This window comes from Oryctolagus cuniculus, chromosome 11 (assembly GCF_051225735.1).
Source record: "Oryctolagus cuniculus isolate XC-2025 breed Fujian yellow rabbit chromosome 11, ASM5122573v1, whole genome shotgun sequence".
Taxonomy (NCBI): domain Eukaryota; kingdom Metazoa; phylum Chordata; class Mammalia; order Lagomorpha; family Leporidae; genus Oryctolagus; species Oryctolagus cuniculus.
The window spans coordinates 27,951,025-27,971,850 of NC_142877.1; the positions used below are offsets into that span (position 1 = coordinate 27,951,025).

The 20,826-nt window shown below is 53.2% G+C and overlaps 1 protein-coding gene across 1 annotated transcript in view; it reads left to right on the plus strand.

Annotated features, from left to right (window-relative positions):
- Positions 1–20,212, plus strand: part of TGM6 (transglutaminase 6) — a 35,069-nt gene extending 14,857 nt beyond the window's left edge. Inside the window, exons 6-13 of the mRNA XM_051845194.3 lie at positions 399–576; positions 1,388–1,526; positions 3,234–3,337; positions 3,407–3,649; positions 6,690–7,031; positions 15,212–15,366; positions 15,603–15,736; positions 16,780–20,212. Of these exons, the coding sequence (XP_051701154.2) occupies positions 399–576; positions 1,388–1,526; positions 3,234–3,337; positions 3,407–3,649; positions 6,690–7,031; positions 15,212–15,366; positions 15,603–15,736; positions 16,780–16,933 (1,449 nt within the window). The 3' untranslated portion in view covers positions 16,934–20,212. The remainder of the gene's footprint in view (positions 1–398; positions 577–1,387; positions 1,527–3,233; positions 3,338–3,406; positions 3,650–6,689; positions 7,032–15,211; positions 15,367–15,602; positions 15,737–16,779) is intronic.
- Positions 20,213–20,826: the final 614 nt, after the last annotated feature.

Consider the following 20,826-nt stretch of genomic DNA (forward strand, 5'->3'; position numbering starts at 1 on the left):
AGAGGTCTTCCATCTGCTGGTTCACTCCCCAGGTGGCTGCAATGGCTGGAGCTGCACCTATCCAAAGCCAGGAGCCAGGAGCTTCTTCTGGGTCTCCCACGTGGGTGCAGGGGCCCAAGGACCTGGGCCATCTTCTACTGCTTTCCCAGGCCATAGCAGAGAGCTGGATCAGAAGTGGAGCAGCCAGTACTTGAACCAGCGACTATATGGGATGCTGGCACTGCAGATGGTGGCTTTACCCGCTATGCCACAGCACTGGCCCCCCAATCTCCTCATTTTTAGATGACTTAGAAGTCAGGGATGACTCCAGCTGGCTTGGTGGCCCCAGGTTGGAGATGACTTTGGGACAGCAGGCTGGGAATCCTGCTGGTGGCTGGACCTGTGTCTCCTCTGCCCAGGTGAACAGCAACAACGACCGGGGCGTGGTGCAAGGCCAGTGGCAGGGCAAATACGGCGGCGGCACCAGCCCCTTGCACTGGAGCGGCAGTGTGGCCATTCTGCAGAAGTGGTTCAAGGGCAGATTCAAGCCCGTCAAATACGGCCAGTGCTGGGTCTTCGCTGGAGTCATGTGCACAGGTACCTTGGGAGAGAAAGGCCCCCTCCTGGAGCCTGATCCCTCATTTGCATGTTTTACATATATTTGAATACACTGCAGTCTGCCTTCATTGATGATAGGGAAGTAGAAGTCTGGTGAATGGGTGGGTATTTAGCCCAGCAGTTACAATGCCTGCACCTAACATGAGAGCACCTGAGTTAGACGCCCCAGCTCCTGATTCCAGTCTCCTGCTAGCGCACATCCCCGGGCGGGGGGGTGGGGGCATGCTGATGCCTTCAGTAGTTGAGTTCCTGCCACCTACACGGGAGACCTGGATGGAATTTCCAGTTCTGGCTGTTGTGGGCACTGGGGGGTGAATCAGAGGACAGGAGCTTTCTCCCTCTCTCCCTTTTTCCCTCTCTCCCTCTCTCCCTCTCTCCCCCTCCCTCTCAAGGACATAACAATTAGGAGTCTGGTTACTGAAGAAAGAAACCAGGCAGTTTGTTTACTTAACCTCTGATCTCCGATTCTGCAGGCTCTGTGCCACCTCCCTCCGCCTCTCATTCACTGAGTGCCTTGGGCAAACCCTGGGCTCAGCAGGCTCTATTACGTGGCTCCCGAGGTCCTGCTGGGCTCAGAGCCTGATCACATGGTGGTGGCAGGAGCACCCCAGAGCTCCTGGGAGGTGGTGGTGTTCCTGAGAGACCAGAGACAGGAGTCTCTGCCCTGCTACCTGCCAAAGTAGAGAAGGGAGAAGCTGGGCGAGAGGAGACAGGGCAGCCTGCGGGGGGACCTTCCTTGGGGTCTGGGCCCCTGCTTGTCCCTGGAGCCTCCTCGGCCTCTGCTCTGCAGTCCTCAGGTGCCTGGGGATCGCGACACGCATCGTGTCCAACTTCAACTCAGCCCATGACACGGACAGGAACCTGAGCGTGGACAAGTACGTGGACTCCTTCGGGCGGACCCTGGAGGACCTGACAGAAGACAGCATGTGGTGAGTCCTGGGCCGCTGGGTCGCAAGGGTGGGGTCAGAGGCAGTCCCTAGCCTAGCCCACTGGGGTCCCCCAAACCCAGCAGGTGCAGCAAGCCCTCCTCTGTAACACAGCCAGCGAGTGGCAGATCCGGAGCCCAGCTCCCCAGTCTGAGCCAGTGCTGGAAGTGGGGAGAGGTGCCCTGAGGGTGAGTGGGGGCTCTAACTCGTGAGTCGGGTCTCAACGGGATGCTCGTATTTGACTGCTCTGAAACCCCAGTTCTGTGTGTGGAAACTGGAGCCCTCCCCGGATCAGAGAGGTGCCTTGTCCAAGGCCACCCAGCTAGGGTATGGGTGAGCAAGGGGTTGAAGGTGTCTGCCTCTCAATTATATGAAAGCACCATTACTTCTAAGAATCCCTTATGGGTGGACCTTCCAATGGCTTCCACATGTTTGCTGTCACAAGCAAGGCTCCGTGAGTAACCTTGACCGGATGTCTGTTCCCCCGTGTGCAGTCAGGCACGCTGAGCCCGCTTGCTCAGGGTCAGGGGAGACGGTGATGAGAGCATAGCGCAGAAACCCAGCCAGCCCCGGGAGTGTGCCCCGGGCCCTGTCCCGGTCTGGTCTCAGCGCTGCACCCTCTCTCTGCCCCTCACTTCTCCTCTCTCTGGTTCTCCTCATTCTCTCTCCTTTCAGAAGCACCTGAAAATCACACTCTCCTTTCCTCGTGGAGGAACGACACGGCATGCATTTCTTCTTGATGTGGGGGCGGGGCCTCTACTCCTAAAGGTTTACCAAGATATTTCCCCAAGCAAAGGCAGTTACCCCTGTAAGAGGGGTTGTGGGGTCAGCTGTAATGTGAAACTGGTCAAACCAGGAATCGGGCTTGTCTCCACCCCTTCCTTCCTGTGCGACCCCTGTGCAAGTGACATAGAAGCCAGGACTCCTTCCCACGGCCTGCAGAGCCCCGGACGCTACCACCAACCCACGCTTGTCTCACCCCAGAGATGCCATCTGTTCCTTGAACACGCTAAACCTTTTCTTGTTTCAGGACATTTGCGTATGCTGTTCCTTCTGCCTGGAACACTGTTCCCTTCACTCTTCCTTTGATGTAGGTTGCACCTTAACCTAGGGTGGGTCTCCAGTGATTCTTCCCTAGCTCAAGCTCCCTTTTTATTCCTAGCATCTGTTGTCTCTCACTTGCTAACTTCAGTTTTCCCGTCTCCCCTGCCGTCTGCCTTGCCGTGATGTAAGCTGCAAGGGCAAGGATCTGCCTCATTGACAGCTGTGTGTCTGGGACCTAAACCAGCAAGTGTTGATCTGTATGCACACATGTTTATACACACACATACAAGGGTGCCTCAAGGAGTGTATGGAAAAACAGAATTAAAAGATGTTTATTTCAATGCCAAAAAAATTTAAATCCATGCATAAGGGTCTTGTTTATGAAAAGTAGACATTATGAAAAACTATGCATGCATTTCAAAAATGTTTAGCGCCAAAATAAATTGGTCCTTTAATTCCATTTTTCCACAAATGTTTTGAAGAGTGTTTACATACACAAACACATGAGTGACATGTGTCCATCAGTGTGATTGAATGACAGATTCACAAGATGCAGCCACATTACACATGCAGGGCAGGGGATCCTCCCCTGGCTCCCAGAAGGGCTCCCTCCCGTGGGCCTCTGTGCTCACGCGAGGCTGCCTTGCCCGCTCTGTCTGTGTGCAGGAATTTCCACGTCTGGAACGAGAGCTGGTTTGCCCGGCCGGACCTGGGCCCCGCTTACAATGGCTGGCAGGTTCTAGATGCCACCCCCCAGGAGGAGAGTGAAGGTAGAGTTCAAGGGGGCGGGGTCCCAGACCCTCGCTTTTCTAATGCTTACAGCCCGCCCTCCCACCCAGGCGTGTTCCAGTGTGGCCCGGCCTCAGTCACTGCCATCCGGGAAGGCGATGTGCACCTGGCCCATGACGGCCCCTTTGTGTTTGCGGAGGTCAACGCCGACTACGTCATCTGGCTGTGGCATGAGGACGAGAGCCGGGAGCGCGTGTACTCAGATACGAAGAAGATCGGGCGATGCATCAGCACCAAGGCAGTGGGCAGCGACTCCCGTGTGGATATCACAGGCCTCTACAAGTACCCAGAAGGTAAGGGCCATGGGGAGGCCTTCAGTAGCTTCCCCAGGGTGGCTGGTCTGCCGCAGGGCACGGACTGCAGGCAGCCTGGGGCCAGGCCTGTGTTATGATGGTGACAGCAGCTTCCGTTCAGTGTTGTCTCGGTGCTCGGGGCCAAGTGCCTTTATTTAGAGTCAGTTAATGACTTCCTCTGTTGGCTGAGCACATATAATAATAGTGGTTACATTTCCTTCAGCACCTGCCATGTGCCAGGCACCGCACTGGGCATATTCACATAGGATAATAATAATGTGATTATACTGGTGACACAAGTGACAACAGGAGTGGTTATTCATCACCAAACACTGAGGGCTCATGGCATGAGGCCCCATTCAGAATGATAACACCGACCGTTCCTGTGGTATCATCTGACATCTGTGCCACGGTCACTAATTTATGGTCACTGGTTTATTGAAGAGCCTGTGCTTGTCAAGGCACAAAAAGGGGGCAGTTGTATTTTTTTCTCATCACCTCCTCATCTGCACTTTTTTTTTTTTTTTTTTTAAGAAAAAAAGGCTCCATTCCCCACTGAGGAACAGGTCCCTGAGCAATGTCGTGATCTGATCCATATATTTTTTGCCATTTCTGCTTGTTAAACTAATGTCACTGAGCAATAAGGACTTCAAGTTCAAGTGTAAATTAGACCTTGTCTCCACTCCTCTCCTAAGTGCAAACTAGAAGAGTGACCCTGGAAGGTGGCTGTGGAGGAGAGGGACACCCTGGAGAGCCCCCTCGCTTTCCTCCTCTCTGGCCCAAAGATTTGCAGCCCCTGACACACATTGGAATCACGGCACAGCTCTTTTCATTCTTTATCTGAAGCAATTACTGATCTATTTGGGATTTTGTGAGTTAGCAGCTTTGGCTGTGCTCTGCTGGGATGGTTCATCTGCGCCACATGATGCCAGCTAGGATTTCCCATGGCTGGGCCCCTCACGGGACTGTTGCGATGGCTGGGCCTCTCTCTCCACTTGGCCTCCCATGCCCCTGGCTTGTCCACATGGTGGCAGCCTCCCCGAAGCTGAGAATGAAAGCTGCAAGGTCTCTAGAGGACCAGCTCAGAATTTGTCACTTCTGCCACATCCTGTTAGCCTGAGCAATTCACAAAGCCAACCCAGACTCAGGAGGTAGGAAGTAGACTCCACCTCTTCATAGTAGCCGTTTTCAGTCTATCACACAGCTCAGACTGCCTAATTGGATCACAGTCATGAGTATTTAATGGCATCAAGACTTTCAGTCTCCTCCAGTGATCCTAGTGTGCAGCCCATGTTGCAAACAGCGGCCTAAACCATTGGTGTGTTAGGCCAAGGAGGAGGAACAGGAGGGGAGAAGAGAGTGGATGCCTTTGACCTTATCAGGTAAGGATGTGGTGATGGTGGGTAGGCAGGTGCCACTGCCCTAGTTTACCATCTGTGCTCAGTGAGGACAGATGGTGGCCCCATCACAACCTGTTACCATCAGGAGTCATCCCTGGGCCATCTCCAGGCCCTGCTGATTTCCTGGGATATTTGGCCCTTTTAGGAGGATCCCTTTCCACCCAGTGGGCAGTCGCACAGCTTCCTTCTCATGCATGGTGATTTGGGTTCTCAAGTTTTTCAGGGATTTTACAAGGTTGTGGCCCATTCACACATTCACCCATATCCTGTGCCCATTCTAAGCCTAGGAACTGAGACCTGGCACTTGGGGATGGGGAGAAAGGTCCCTGTTGTCACCACCATGTCATCACCCTTCAGGTCTCTTCTCCCTTGCTCAGGAAACACGTGGCTCAGTAAGTGAGACAGGATAAACAGACCTCCCCCAGGGAACGAAATACCAACTGCTGGGGCAGGCATTCAGCACAGAGGTTAAGACGCCACTTGGGAAGCCCCCAACCCATATCAGACGGCCCAGATTCCACTCCTGGCTCTACTTCCTGCTTCCTGCTAATGGACACCCTGGGAGGCAGCAGATGATGGCTAAAAGTATTTGGGTCCATGCCACCCGCATGGGAAATCCAGATTGAGTTCTGAGCTTCTGGCTTAAGTCTGGGCCAGTCCTAGCTTTTGTGAATATTTGGGGAATGAACTTAGCAAATGAAAAATATCTCTCTCTCTTATCTCTCTGCATTTCAAACAAAAAAATAAAAAAATAACCAAATACCAACTGCCCCTCCTGTCGGCATCCCGGGTCATTATCAGCCAGCCCCAGACTTCTGCGCTGATTCTTTTAAACGCCCTAGAGCCCCCACATGCCCATACCCACACCCCCTCAGTCTTTTTTTTTTTTTTTTTTTTTTTTTTTTGACAGGCAGAGTGGACAGTGAGAGAGAGAGATAGAGAGAAAGGTCTTCCTTTGCCGTTGGTTCACCCTCCAATGGCCGCCACAGCCGGTGCACTGCGGCCCGCGCACCGCGCTGATCCGATGGCAGGAGCCAGGTACTTCTGGTCTCCCATGCGGGTGCAGGGCCCAAGCACTTTAGGCCATCCTCCACTGCACTCCCTGGTCACAGCAGAGAGCTGGCCTGGAAGAGGGGCAACTGGGACAGAATCCCGTGCCCCGACCGGGACTAGAACACGGTGTGCTGGCGCCGCAAGGTGGAGGATTAGCCTAGTGAGCCGCAGCGCCGGCCTGCCCCTGTGTCTTGACTATGAAAGACCTCCTCCCCTTCAGTCCTCTTCTCATTCTCTTGGGGGGTGGGCACCTCTCTGAACCACCTACAGGTTAAGGGCTGGGAGCCTCAGGAATTCAGAGCAAGGGGTCTTTGGTCCTAAGATGTAGCGGTGGCCTGGGCTCAGGGGAAATCCACATCTCCTTGACAATGACGACCCTAAGGAGGCTCTGACCCAGGTGTTACAGAAGCCAGAAGCCTGCATTTTTATGTGAAATTTCCTGATCTGATTCACGTGTGTGTGAGTGGTTGGGGAACTGAGCGCAAGGCCCACGGCCGAGGTCGGAGGTGGTGACACGGCGGAGGCCTTCCCGGAGAGGGGGGTGGAGGTGGATGAGGGCTGAGGGGACACTGTGTGACGCACTGCAGGGTCGCGGAAGGAGCGGCAGGTGTACGGCAAGGCTGTGCGCAAGCTGTTCGGGGCCGAATCCCGCGGGAAGCGCGCGCGAGCCCGCAGGAGCGCCGGGCGAGCTCTGTGGCGAGACGCCCTCCTGGAGCCGGCCCCCTCGCCCAGCATCACCGGCAAGTTCAAGGCGCTGGAGCCTCCCGTGCTGGGCCACGACCTGAAGCTGGCGCTGTGCCTGACCAACCTCACCGCGCGGGCGCAGCGCGTTCAAGTCAACGTGAGCGCTGCCACCATCCTCTACACCCGAAAGCCGGTGGCGGAGATCCTGCAGGAGTCGCACGTGGTGAGGCTGGGCCCCCAAGAAGGTAAGCAGCCGCTGGCCTCCGACCCCCAGCTCCGGCAGGGTTGGGGGGCGGCAGGTGGGACTTCCAGGGTCAGCTTCATTCTCAGGAAGGAAGGAGACATGCCTGAACCTTGTGCTCCGTGCCTTGCTTCGTGTCCCCACTTGACAGAAGATAAAACTGAGCGTCACAGTACTGGTGGTAATAGTAACAATGGGGGGAACATGGCGGGCACAGCACCCAGTGCATGTTTGCATCTGGCTGCCCCACTGCCCATCAGCTTCCTGCCTATGCACTCTGGGCCGGCCCAGAGGATGGTCAAGTGCTTAGGTCCCTGCCACCCACGTGAGCGACAGGGATGAAGTTCCTGGCTCCTGGCTTTTGTGGGCATTTGGTGAGTGAATCAGTGGGCAGAAGATTGCTCTCTGATGAAAATAAGTAAATAAACATAAGAGCCTCATCTGCTGGCAGTTTACACTCTATCCCAATTAGTATAAATATTTACAAGCATTTTGTTAAGATTTATTTTATTTATTTGAAAGACAAAGTTACAGAGAGAGGTCTTCCATCCACTGGTTCATTCCCCAGCTGGCCGCAACAGCCAGAGCTGTGCTGATCCGAAGCAAGGAGCCAGGAGCTTCTTCGGGTCTCCCACATGGGTGCAGGGGCCCAAGGACTTGGGCCATCTTCCACTGCTTTCCCAGGCCATAGCAGAGAGCTGGATTGGAAGAGGAAAAGCCAGGACTAGAACCGGCGCCCATTTGGGATGCTGATGCCACAGGCCAAGGCTGTAACCCACTGTGCCACAGCACTGGCCCCTTAACAAGCATTTTGTAATATATGCCTGTGTTTCCTTGCTAAAATCCAAAAGAATGCTGAAGCCTCCTGGGACTGAGGAAACCCTGTGTGCATGAGCCAGGCCCTGCCCCCAGAGTTCTGACACAAGGACCCTGGCCACCCATGGGCCGTAACAGTGCTGGCTCTGACCCTTGGGGGAGGTAACACATGAAGAAAAACAAAGTCTCAAGTCCAGAGTCACACAGTTCTCACCTTGGCAGGATGCAGCCCCAGTCAGCGTGGCCCTAGAGTGCACCCCTGACCCACGCCAGGGAAGGAACAGAGCAGCCCAGAGTATTGGACCCAGCACCTACTTGCTCAGCCGCTGTCCTTGTGGGTAGCCCACGCCACTATGCCTGACTTGCCCAGCCGATGGCCCATTTGCCTACAGTTCACCCTTGGGGTCTCACAGCCAAAGAGAATGGTCTCAAGTCTTTCAATGTTTGCATAATTTTTATAAAGACTTATTTATTTATTTGAGAGGCAGAGACAGAGATCCTCCATCCGCTGGTTCACCTCTCAAATGGCTACAGTGGCCAGAGCTGGGCTGATCCGAAGCTGGGAGCCATGTGAGTTCAGGGGCCCAAACACTTGGGCCATCTTCCATTGCTTTCCCAGGCCATAGCAGAGAGCTGGAGTAGAAGAGGAGCAGCCGGGACTCAACCCGGTGCGCATATGAAATGCCAGGTGCTACAAGCAGAGGTTTAACCTACTATGCCATTGTGCCAGTCCCTATTTGAATAATTTTAACTAACCTTATTCCATTTGCTTTTTTTTTTCTTTCAAGATTTATTTCATTTATTTGAAAGGCAGAGTTACAGAGAGGAAGAGAGATAGAAAGGAAGAGAGTAAGAGAGAGAGAATATCTTCCATCCACTGGTTCACTCCTCAAATAAACAGCTGGGGCTAAACCAACCTGAAAGCTGAGGAAGACGGCGCAATTCCTTGGGCCCCTGCACCCGTGGAGGAGACCCGGAAGAAGCTCCTGCCTCCTGGCTTTGGATCAGCCCAGCTCCGGCCATTGCAGCCATCTGGGGAGTGAACCAGCAGATGGAAGAACTCTTTCTCTCTCTCTGCCTCTGCCTCTCCGTAACTCTGCCTTTCAAGTAAACAAATAAATCTTATTGAAAAAAAAAAAAAAGAGAAAGAAAAGAAAAAGCAAATGGAGAAGCCAGCATTGTGGCGTAGTAGGTAAAGCCACTGCCTATGACATTAGCATCCCATGTGGGGTCCTGTTCAAGTCCTGGCTGCTCCACTTCCAATCCAGCTTCCTGCTGATGCACCTGGGAAAGCAGCAGCAGGTGGCCCCAGTGCTTGGGCCCCTGCACCCACATGGGAGACCAGGAAGAAGCTCCTGGCTCCTGGCTCTGGATCCACACAGCTCCAGCCATTGCAGCCAATTGGGGAGTGAGCCAGCAGAGGGAAGACCTCTCTCTCTCTCTCTCTCTCTCTCTGCCTCTCCTTCTCTATGTAACTCTGACTTTCAAATAAATTAATAAATATTTTTTAAATAAAAATTATTTCAAGGAACTTTTTCATGATCCTTGAACACAGCACTAAAGATAAGATTTACCCAGTAGAGCCCATTGGATTATTCCTGCTTCCTTTTCCTGGCTTGTTTGTCTTTCTCTACCTCATTTCTGTCTCTCTTCCCTCTCTCCTCTGTCTCTCTTCGTCTCTCTCAGCCCTTCCCTCCTTCCCTCCCTCCCTCCTCCCTCCCTCTCTCTCTCTCTCTTATCTCTGTCTCTCTCTCTGCCTCTGTGTCTCTTCATCTCTCTTCCCCCTCCCCCGTCTCTGTCCCGTAACTTCTAAACTCAAGGATTCAGTTAAACAAAGAAGTCCTCGTTCTGTGCCAGTTCCTGTTGAGTGAGGCTTGCGGGCTTGACAGGGCGTGAAAGCATGGGAAGGAGGTGTCATACAGTTTTTAGCTTTTTTCTCATTTATTTTTCACAAAATCTAAATCACAAATAACACTTCATAATGAAATATTAATTAACATACTCTTTCCCCTGGCTTTTAGCAATTAAAAGTAATACATATTCATTAAAGATTTCAAGAGCAAACGAGAAAACTCACCTACGGTTCTACCACCCACCTACAAACTGTGAATGTTTCCCTTCCAAAGTTTTAATGCGTATTTGCTTTTTGAACAGTGCAGTTCTGATTAAATATTGCAACTACTCCCTAGTGGCCTGCTCTTTTCATATTACACTGTAATTTAAATATTGTAAGCTCTTTATAAACATCACTTTAATAGATGTATAATCTTCAAATAAATAAATGGCTGTTTATCTTTTCTTCTTTGGGGTGGTTATCAGCTTATTGCTATTAAAAATAACACTGAAGTAAACATCTTGGTGCCAAAGACCCTCCATTTTTTTCTTCTGGCTCTTGCATTATCTTGTTAGGTTAGACTCACAAGAAGGAATTCTAGAGCCAAATGGTACGACTACTACAACATGTACTGTATTTTAACCTTTCTTCTTTTTTAAATTGGTTTCTTTTTTTAGCAGTTTTAGAACAATGGAGGGGAAAGTACAGGGTTCCCTGCACCCCTCATCACACCGCTCTTTCCTGTTACAAACACTGAGTGGGACATGTGTTACCACTGCTGAGTCGACACTGCCACACTAGTAGCACCAGTCTTTGGCTTACGTGAGTGCTCACTCTGTGTGGCGTGTTCTGTTGCGGCTTGGCATAATAGCCACATGTGGAGAATCATCCAGAACACTTTCATTGCCTGGAATATTCCCTGTGCTCCACCTCCCCACCCCTTTTTCCTGGACACCCCACGCCTAGGACCTCTGGTTCTTTTGCTGTCCCCCTAGTTCCGCCTCGCCTGGACAGTCTTACAATTGGAAACAATGTGCATTTAAGGTTCCTCCATGGTTTTTTGTGTCTTGATAGCTCATTTTTTATCACTGACGAGCATTCCACTATGTGGGTGGACACAGTCTGTCTACTCATCCACCTGCTGAAAGACTCCTGGGTTGCGTCCAACTTTCGGCAGTTATGAATAGAGCTGTTGCAAACGTGCGTGTGTGGGTTTTTGTGTGGACATAGTTTTCAGTTCTCTCGGATAAATACCAAGGTCAGATGCTGGGTCACAGCGTGAGAGCAGGTTTAGTTACACGGAACTTTCTTCCAAGTGGCTGTACCGTTTTGCATCCCCACCGGCAGTGAATGGGAGCGCCTCAGGTTCCAGGTCCAGTCCAGCAGGTGCCCTTGTGTGTTGTGCATTATTGCCGTTTCAGTACATGTGTGAGCGTAGCCCATTGCTTTTTTAATATGCAATTTCCTAATGATGTATGACGTTGCTCATCTTCCCATATGCTTATCTGACGTTGGAATATCTTCTTTGGCAAGGCGGCCAGATCTTTTGCCCGTTTTTAAAATTGGGTTGTTTGTTTTCTTATTGCTGAGTTTAAAGAGGTCTTCGCGTGTTTGGGATAACAGTCTTTGATTAGATACATCTTTCGCAAGTGTCCTCTCCCAGGCTGTGGCTTGTCTTCTCATTCTCTTCCCAGTGGTTTCTCTTTTTTTGTAGAACAGAGTTTTGAATTTGAATAAATTCCAACTTAATTACTTTTCTTTCATAGATTGTGCCTTTGATGTTGTATTTAGAAAATCATTACCAGGCCAGCACCACGGCTCACTTGGCTAATCCTCCGCCTGCAGCGCTGGCACCCCAGGTTCTAGTCCCGGTCGGGGTGCCGGATTCTGTCCCGGTTGCCCCTCTTCCAGGCCAGCTCTCTGCTGTGGCCTGGGAAGGCAGTGGAGGATGGCCCAAGTGCTTGGGCCCTGCACCGCATGGGAGACCAGGAGGAAGCACCTGGCTCCTGCCTTCGGATCAGCGCAGTGCACCAGCCGTAGCGGCCATTTGGGGGATGAGCCAACGGAAGGAGGACCTTTGTCTCTGTCTCTCTCTCACTGTCTAACTCTGCCTGTCGAAAGAAAGAAAGAAAGAAAGAAAGAAAGAAAGAAAGAAAGAAAGAAAGAAAGAAAGAAAGAAAGGAAGGAAGGAAGGAAGGAAGGAAGGAAGGAAGAAAGGAAGAAAGAAAGAAAAGGCTGCCTTGTCCTCATTGTGTTGCCTTCACTCTCAACAAGGATGTCTGACCAGTGGTTCAGATACCGGGGAGGCCTGGCTTCCGTTCCCGGCACCAGCTGCAGACACCAGCTTCCGCTAATGCAGTGGCGGTTTAATAATTGGGCTCCTGCCACACATGTGAGAAACATGGATCGCATTCCTGGCTCCTGGTTCTGACCCTGGCCCATCCCTGGCATCTAGGGAGAGAACCAGTGAATGGGAGTGCGCCGTCTCTCTTCTGTCTCAAATAAATTTAAAGTTTCTCACAAACAGATCGGTTGACTGTGTTGGTCTATTTCGGAACTCTTTTGTGTTCCACTGATCTATTTGCTTATTTCTCTTTAGTTTTCTTGTATTTTCCTTGTCTGGTTTTGGTAGCAGGGTAATGTCAGCCTCACAGATTGAGTTAGGAAGGATTCTTCCACTTCCATCTTTTGGAAGAGATTGTAGAAGAATTGGTATAATTTTGTAAAATGCTTGGTAGAATTCACCGGTGAACCCATCTGGTACCTGGGGCTTCCTGTTTGGGAAAGTTATTGATCACTCATTCCATGCCTTTAATAGACAAAGGCCTGTTCAGTCTTTTCCCGTTTTGGCAGATTGTGCCTTTCAAGGAATCGATCCATTTCATGTAGGTTTGCACATTTGTGGGACAGGGTTGTCCATCATAGGCCTTTCCTGTCTCTTTAATGTTCGTGGACTCTGCAGTGGATGTCCCGTTTGCATTTTTGATGTGAGTAATTTATGTCTTATCCTTTTTTTTCCCCTTAACCTTGTTAGAAGCCTATTGATTTTTCTCAAGGAACCAACTTTTGGTTTTATTAATTTTTGCTGTTGATTTTCGATTTCAGTGACCTCTGCTCTAATTTTGTTATTCCTTTGCTGTGCCTATATCTAACTTGCTCTCCTTTTCCTAGTGTCCTGAAATAGAAGTTTAGATTATTGATTTTCAATCTTCTTTTCTACTCTAGGCATTGAATGCTCTGAATTTCCCTCTAAGCACTTACACTACATAGTGTACATTTTGATAAATTTTATTTTCATTTCTATCTAAATGTTTTTCAATTTCTCTCAAGGTTTCTTCTGCAGCACACATATTCAAAGAGTGTGTTGTTTTAACCTCCAAGTATTTGGGACTTTCTAGCTGTCGCTCCCCGTCTTCGTGGAGGAAAGACACAGGACCCTGCGTTGTTCTTCTGTCTGCTCGGCCCTCCCCGGGTTTGCTGCTGGTTCTTCCCGGGTTGGCTACCGACCCTTCCAACTCCGTGGAAGGGCGGTTCCCCCTGCCACATTCCCCACTTCCGCGGGGGAGCGGCACACCGCCGGCCGGCTCTCTCGGGGGCTGCACAGGTATTCCCTCAGATGTTCCCCTTAGATGTTCCTGGTGCATGTTGTCTCTCTCCTCCTTTATAGTCCTCTTCCACCAATCCCAACTCTGCTACCCACACGCCGAGTACGCTGCTCTCCTCCAATCAGGAGCAGGTCCCACAGTTTATTGGTTGAACTGGAGGCAGCTGTGTAGAAGCTGTTTCCCTTCTCAGCGCCATATTGTGGGAAAGCAGATGCATAGAATAAGTCTTAATTCCAGTAACTTAGTCTAGTCCAAGTTGCTCCCAGTTGCTCCCCACACTAGCCATTTTTCTGTTATTTCTAGTTGAATCCCATTCTCATCTAGGGGCATATGCTGTATAAGTTCTGGTTTTTCAAGGTGGTTAGTTTGTGATTTGCAGCTCAGAGTGTGGCGGATCTTGGTGAATCTTCCACGTGAACTTGAGAAGACTGTACACTGTTGCTGGTGAAGTATTCTATAGATGTCAGTCACATCCTGTGGGTCGATGGCACTCTTAGGAAGCACTGACCTAGGGAAGGAGTCAGCTTCATTCATACAGCGAGTGGAGCCCACCGCCAAAAGAAATTCAAAAAGCCGTGGACTGCATGTTATAAAGGGCTGCCTTCCTCCTCCTCCTCCTCCAACTCCTCCTCCTCCTAAATTCCTGCCCCAAGCTTTGCCCAAGCAACTCATTGGTGGCAGGTGTGGTCTTCACACTGGAGCCTAAGGTTTGCACTGGTCCAACTTCCCAGGTGATGCTGATCCCGCCGGTCCCAGGACCACACCTGCAAGGCATCAGTGATGTACTGTACAGAAAGCATTTGCTGTCATTCCTACCACCCAATGAACATTTCATTTTTGGTGGTGATTGGCAGCATTTATAATGTTATTATGAGGGGTGTAGTGATAATTTCAGCTCAAGGGAGTGTTTATGATTAACTGAAATAATCCATGACAATGCCTAGTACACTTTAATCCCTTAGTTAATTATGAATGTTAGCCTTTGTAGTTATGAATTTTGCTGTTGTTGTAGCAAAGTTCCTTTCAATAATGACCTTCTGGGCTAAGGGAGCCCATAACGCAAGGTGATACTGTAACACGCAGCTCCACCTCCTGGCCTCTACAGGCATCTACCCACGGGCAGAGCGCTGTGGGGACTGACAGCATGGGCAAGCTCAAGCCCTTTAAAGACCTTTTCTACAAGTTGAAGACTTGAAGGGGAGAAAATGCAAATCAAGGAAGCAGCAGCAGTACAGCAGGGGATGGTCAGGCCTGGGGCAAACCAGAAGGGACATGTCGCACCTGAGAGCAGGTTTCTGTACTGTGCAAAACAAAGCCCAAATATGAATGAAAGTCAGAATGGCTCGTGCTGACTCACACGCACACGAAGAGAATACACAGGCAGGGGCGTGTGCAGTGGTGGGAAGGAGCCAGTGGAGCTCAGAGAGAGGGGGGAATCACAAAAGGCTGCCCGCCGCTGGTGCAGCTGATGAGGGCGGGGCCTTCACGGAGCTGGGTGTGGTTTGGAGAAGTTGCAAGGAAGTTGGTGGTGCTGGATTGGAAGCTTGGACAGGCCTTTGGTCTCCCTCTTCTCTATACCTGCACACAGTAGGTGCTCAATAAACAGTGAGTGACTTCCTGGTGGGTTCAGTGCTTGATGGGCTGGTTGCTTGATGGTTGGCGTCCCTCTTAAATGATCAGAAAAAAGTTAGCCACATCTCCGGGAGCTCTGGGAAAGACATGCTGGTGTCGGGGCAGTGTACTGGCCTGAACGGCATCCCCTCCTCACCTTGGCCCCGTGACTGTGGGCCAGAAATTGCCCTCTGTGGGCCATGCCTTCTTCACCTGTGAGGACCAGAGAGGATACAGCTGTCGGGTGGGCGTCCCCTTCTCCTTCCAGCTCCCATCAGGAACACCAGCTCCCAACTCGCTCCTCTGCCTCCCCTGCAGAGAAGAAGATCCCGATTGTGATCGCTTACTCCCAGTACAAAGAGGACCTGACAGAGGACAAGAAGATCCTGCTGGCTGCTATGTGCCTCGTTGCCAAGGGAGAGAAGTTGCTGGTGGAGAAGGATATTACTCTAGAGGACTTCATCACCATCAAGGTGGCTCCAGTCCACTCGAGCACCTGGTTCTCCGTGGGCCCCTCTGGACTTGGGGAGGGTGTCAGCGGTGGGGGGTCTGTGCTGTCAGCGCCAGCTTCCACTGGCAAGGGCGAGGAGGAGGGGCATGGGCACGGGGTGGGGGTGAGGATGACCTTCCCATCCCCTGACCCGGCCAGGACCAGGGGTTTCCTGGAGGGATGGGGAGGAGGAGCGGCTCACGGGTGTGGCCTCTCCAGGTGCGGGGCCCAGCGGTAGTGGGCGTGGCAGTTGTGGTGGAAGTGACGGTGGTGAACCCCCTGTGGGAGAGAGTGGAGGACTGCGTGCTGATGGTGGAGGGTAGCGGCCTTCTTCGAGGACAGCTCAGCATCGAGTAAGTGACGGCCAAGGGGGCTGGGCAGGAGAGGGGCTGCCAGGAGGGGAGGGGGGTGCAGGAGGGATGCTGGACCCCGGAAGCAAGCCCACTGTCCATGCCCATCAGCGTGCCACTGTCCACGCCCATCACTTAGTCAGGAATGTATCCACCCAGTCACCTCGCCAGTCACTTATCCACTCCCTTATTCACCCACCTCGCTCCCTTGCTCTGTCTTTCACTCATTCCTTCTTCTATTCCTTTATTCACGACTTCAGTCACTTCTTCCCTCATCTACTCAACTCAGTTTTCATTGGTTTAGTTATCCACCCTTTTGTTTGCTCATCCTCTCATTCACTATTCATTCATTTGTGCACTTACTTGCTCCCTCACCCACGGGCTTCAGGCTTCTTTGTTTACTTAGTCATTGTCAGTCATGCACTCATGACTTGTCCTTTATCCGCCTGACCTGTGCTCTAAGCTGCCTGGTAACACCAAGTGTTGGGGAACACTAGGATGAACAGGTTGTGCTTTGAGAAGGGCCCTCAGAGAAAGAAGGCCATCAGGAGAGGACGTGTGATACAGCCCAAGCCCCCGAGGCAGCCCTGGGGTGGGGGTGGGGGTGGGGGTGGGGGTGGGGGAGTCCGAGTGGGGCTGATATTTGAGCTGAGCCTGAAATCTTCGATTGAGGAGCTTGTTAGGTCTCTAGAGGGTAGGAGGCCTTCCCAGACAGAAGCCGGGAAAGACAGTCAGGGAAGACCTCCTAGGAGAGAGGCTTGATCTGGGTGTTGGCTGCGACTGGGATGGGAAGGGTGTTGTCGACAGGAAGAACAGTGGAGACAGAAGCCCAGGGGGCAGTGTAAGGTGTGGTCGGGGCATGAGGAGGAGCCTGGAAGGATGCGAGTGACAGGAGAGGAGTAAGCTGGACCCGTGTTGCTGAGACTTGGAGGTGGAGCCACAGGGCGAAGTTGACTGGGAGGGCCCTGGAGAGCCACAGCCGGGCAGGCTGGACTCAGGTAGAAGCGAGGACCGACAGGCCGCCTCTCTCCACCTCTCTCCTCCAGCGTGCCCGCCCTGGAGCCCCAGGAGAAGGCCTCGGTCCGCTTCAGCATCACCCCTTCCAGGAGCGGCCCCAGGCAGCTGCAGGTGGATCTCGTCAGCGCCCACTTCGCGGACATCAAGGGCTTTGCGGTTATCCACGTGGCCGCAGCCAAGTGACGGCCACTGGGGATGGAGAGCCTCTTCCCTTCCTCTCTGCCTTCTGGTCCCTGCTCAGTGGAGGCCAGGAGGCCCAGGTTAGTCCTGCTCAGCCTCTGCCCGACCTCATGAACTCAGGCTAGTCCTTTTCCTCCCTGGGCCTCAGTTTCTCCTTCTGGAAAATGAGGTGTTGGACTCAGTAGCCCTTGAACTTTTGGACAACGGTGGGTGATGGAGGAACCCAGGACACTCCTACCACCTGTGCCTCACCACCACCCTCTCTGGGAGCTGGCAGACCCAACCGTCATAGTATCCCGGGCCCAGCCAGTCACCGCCACCTTGGCTGACCCTTGGACTCTCCTTGTTTCTCTCTCAACTCTCCAAATGCCCTGGCCACATCCAGGTCCAGGAATCCTGCCCAGGGCCTGCTAGAAAACCCGGATGTGGGAGAGCTGGGATTTAAACATCCCTCAACACTCTCATCACAGAGGAGGAGGGGCCTTGCCAAGGCCACAAGGTGACCTAGAGGCAGAGCGGGGGCCCATGGAGATGCCACTGCCAGTGAGTAAGTGTCACCCCAAAGTCAGGCTCCTGGGAAGCAGTCCATGGTGACCAATGGGAGACTTCCCTCAATGGAGACACAAGCTTGGGACCCGAGGGGCTGACGCTGGCTGGAAGCAACTGAAGAAGATAAAGGAGAGGCTGTGCCATTGGGTCTCATCCCACTAAGATCTGCAGCCCCGAATCCGATCTGGCTGTGGCCACCCAGGAGCCACCAGCCCAGCGACACCCAGTATTTGCTTCTTTGGAGTAAAGCACAACGCTGACTTGGAGCATCCGCAGCTGCTCGCTTACGCTATGCAAATCATTCACTTGGAGCCAGAACAGGACACAGAGCCCAGGACGAGGGCCAGGGTAGACATCACCAAGACCCTGAAGGTCACGGTGCTGGATGCAGCGTTCATCTCTGAGAGCCTTCTGGGCCAGCAGAGGAATTAAAACCAATCGTGTAAGCTAAGTGCTCTGAAAAACAACAGAACGGGCTCATCTGCAGCGAGACGCCTCCTGGATACAAATTCGAGTGGAATCAATTATGTAGTGGGTCTTTGCAAACACGGGGCAGGAAGCACGTGGACCCTGTGGCATGGTTGCTGCTGTGCACAGTGTGGACATGGGACTTGGGGAACCGTGAGTGGGTACCTGCAGTGCATCAGGGCTGCCCAGCTCAGCCCTCCCCTTCCAGACCGAGCCTGTTGATGCCAGTTCATGGGAGGGAGCAGCTGGCGACAGAGCTCGGGTTGTGCAGCAGGAAGAGGGGCAGGGGAAGGGAGAAGGGAGCGGATGGCAACAGGAAGTCACATGTCACTCCTGGAGAAAGGGCTGCCCCACCCAGCAGGGGGCGCCACGTGCCAGCCCGGGGTGCCAGCCCCAGGGGTGCCTGCAGACCCCTTGTTCTTCCAGCAAAGGCCAACTGCCCGTCTTCCTCCAGCCTGGCTCTTGCAGGCTTCGATGCCCAGGAAGCTGGCTTTGAGATGTTGAGGAAGGAGTGGCCAGGGGCAGAGGGAGGAACTGACCCACGATGCAGACCCAGGCATCAGCCTCTGCTCAGCTCCAGAGCAGGAGGGTGTAGCAGGCCGTGTGCATGTCGGGGAGAAGGAAGTAGCTGAAGGCGATGAGGGCCACCCGCCAGAGAACTCTGCTTCCACTGCTCACGTGCCCTGGCTGCCTCTCAGCCAAGTGAGGCAGCACTTCCATGGGGCCAACTGGCCCCAGAGGTGACTCCAGCTCCACCCAAAACAGCCAGCGGGAGGGCCCTGGCAGGGAACTGAGAGCAGACAGCTCAGAGCCCCCCAGGGACAGTGTGAATGGGGATGTGGTTTTGGAAAATGGAAAAAAAAATATACACGTATAGGTCGGGATTGGCTGTCATGCAGAGGTCACCACCTTGACCATGCAGAGCAGCTAGTTCAAGGCCGAAGAAAGCCTTGCAGTTGGCTGGTCATGGGGACCAGGATGCCAGCAGCAGGTCCTGACTGAGTTCCATGCCTGTGCTTTCATTGAGTCCCCTTGGTCCCTGAAAGACCACCTGAACCTTGCAGGAGGAGGCTGACCCCGAGCTAGGTCAAGGGTCTGGGCATTCACACGCAGAGGGGCCCCCAAGCCTTTAGAATGGAGGTTGGTGACTTTCACTGTCAGGAGCAGTCAGGAAATATTCCTGGTTTTGCAGACCCTGAGGTCTCTGCTGCATCTGCTTAGCTGCGTGTCTGGAGCAAGAGAGCTGCCACAGACCAGGCACGCGCAAGTGAGCACAGATGTGCTGCAATAAAACTTTATTTACAAAAAATAGGCCAACCCTGCCGTAGAACAATGCATTGACTCAGACGCTCGTTGCAGGACTGAATGCCGACCCCAGACTGCTGGTCTAGGATCAAGGCCAAACCTGGGCCAAGGCCAAGCCTCAAGCAGATCCCAGACTGACACTGGGAAGAGGTTCTTGCTTGTGTCCCAGACAGAGCCCTCAGAGCTAGACTGGGTCACGGCCTTGGTGCTAGAATGAGCCCTACCCCCGGTCTCTTTCTGGCTCCTGGCTAGACTCTGCCCAAAGACCAAGCTCTGACTCCACATGGAATCCTGACCCAGCCCCAGACTGATTCCTCACCCCAATCACAGACCAAGTCCTGACTCCAGACCGACCTCCTGATCCGGGTCACTGACCTCAACCCCACCCCAACAAGATCGATTCTAGGCCTCTGGTTTGAGTTTGGGTTTCCCATGAGGATCTGAGCTTTCACAACAGGGCCCATGGTCCCGCCTCCTCCCACCTCCTGGGTAAAGACCACCTGTCTCCTGGGCCAGCGGCCGGAGCTCACCTTCCTTCACCTGTGCGGGCATTGGGCAGGATACTGAGCGGTGCCGTGGGACCCTGGGTCCTCCCAGCCCTGTCATGCATTTAGAATCCACATTCTCACCCCAGTCCTCGGGGAGCATCTGCCCGGGGTCTTCTCCCCACATCCTGTGGGTTCAGTCTCCTCTCACACACTTGTCACGAGTGACAGTAACCCTGCAAGCACCCAGCCCAGAGCAGGAGGCCACCCCCTACCGCTGCTAGCAAAGGGGATGCTCCTTGGGGCAGGGAGACCGCGCATGTCCACAGAGAGGGGGGCAGCTGCAGACCCCTTGTTCTTCCAGAAAAGGCTCACTTCCTGTCTCCCCAAGCCCACCGCTCCCGGGCTGTGTGTTCCCAGGAAGCTGGCTCTGAGATGGAGTTCAGGGCGCGGGATGCTGCTTAAGGAATTTTACCTGGGGGTCAGCACCCATGGGAAAGAGGGGAGGGGGGAGCAGGGGGGGAGCAGGAGTGGAGGGGGGAGGAGCTGAACCATGTGCAGGCCCCGTGGCAGCCTCGGGGGACCCCACAGGCAGCTCTGCAGCTGGCACAGAGTTGTCAGAGTTGTCCAGGCTGGGCTGAGATGGCCGGACCTTTGTCCAGGGCTCTGTGTCAGTGATTTGCCTGGGGAAGGGGTGTGACTTGGGGGGACATACAGCTCCCCCTACCCATTCCGGAAGCAGCTGACTGTGGAGGGTCGCCTGCCAGCCGCTCTGCTGGTGACCGGGGCAGCGCACCTTCCACTGAAGGGGGTCCGGGCCACGCCTCCCCAAGTCCCCTGACCCTACCTTCTGTTCAACACCAAGGACAGGGCAGTGCCCCACACCCATGACTGACAAAGGACTCTCCAACTAGTGGAGACACAAGGTGTGAATTGCCAGCGCCACGGCTCACTAGGCTAATCCTCCGCCTGTAGCGCCGGTACCCCAGGTTCTAGTCCTGGTTGCTCCTCTTCCAGTCCAGCTCTCTGCTGTGGTCTGGGAAGGCAGTGGAAGATGGCCCAAGTACTTGGGAGACCAGGAGGAAGCAC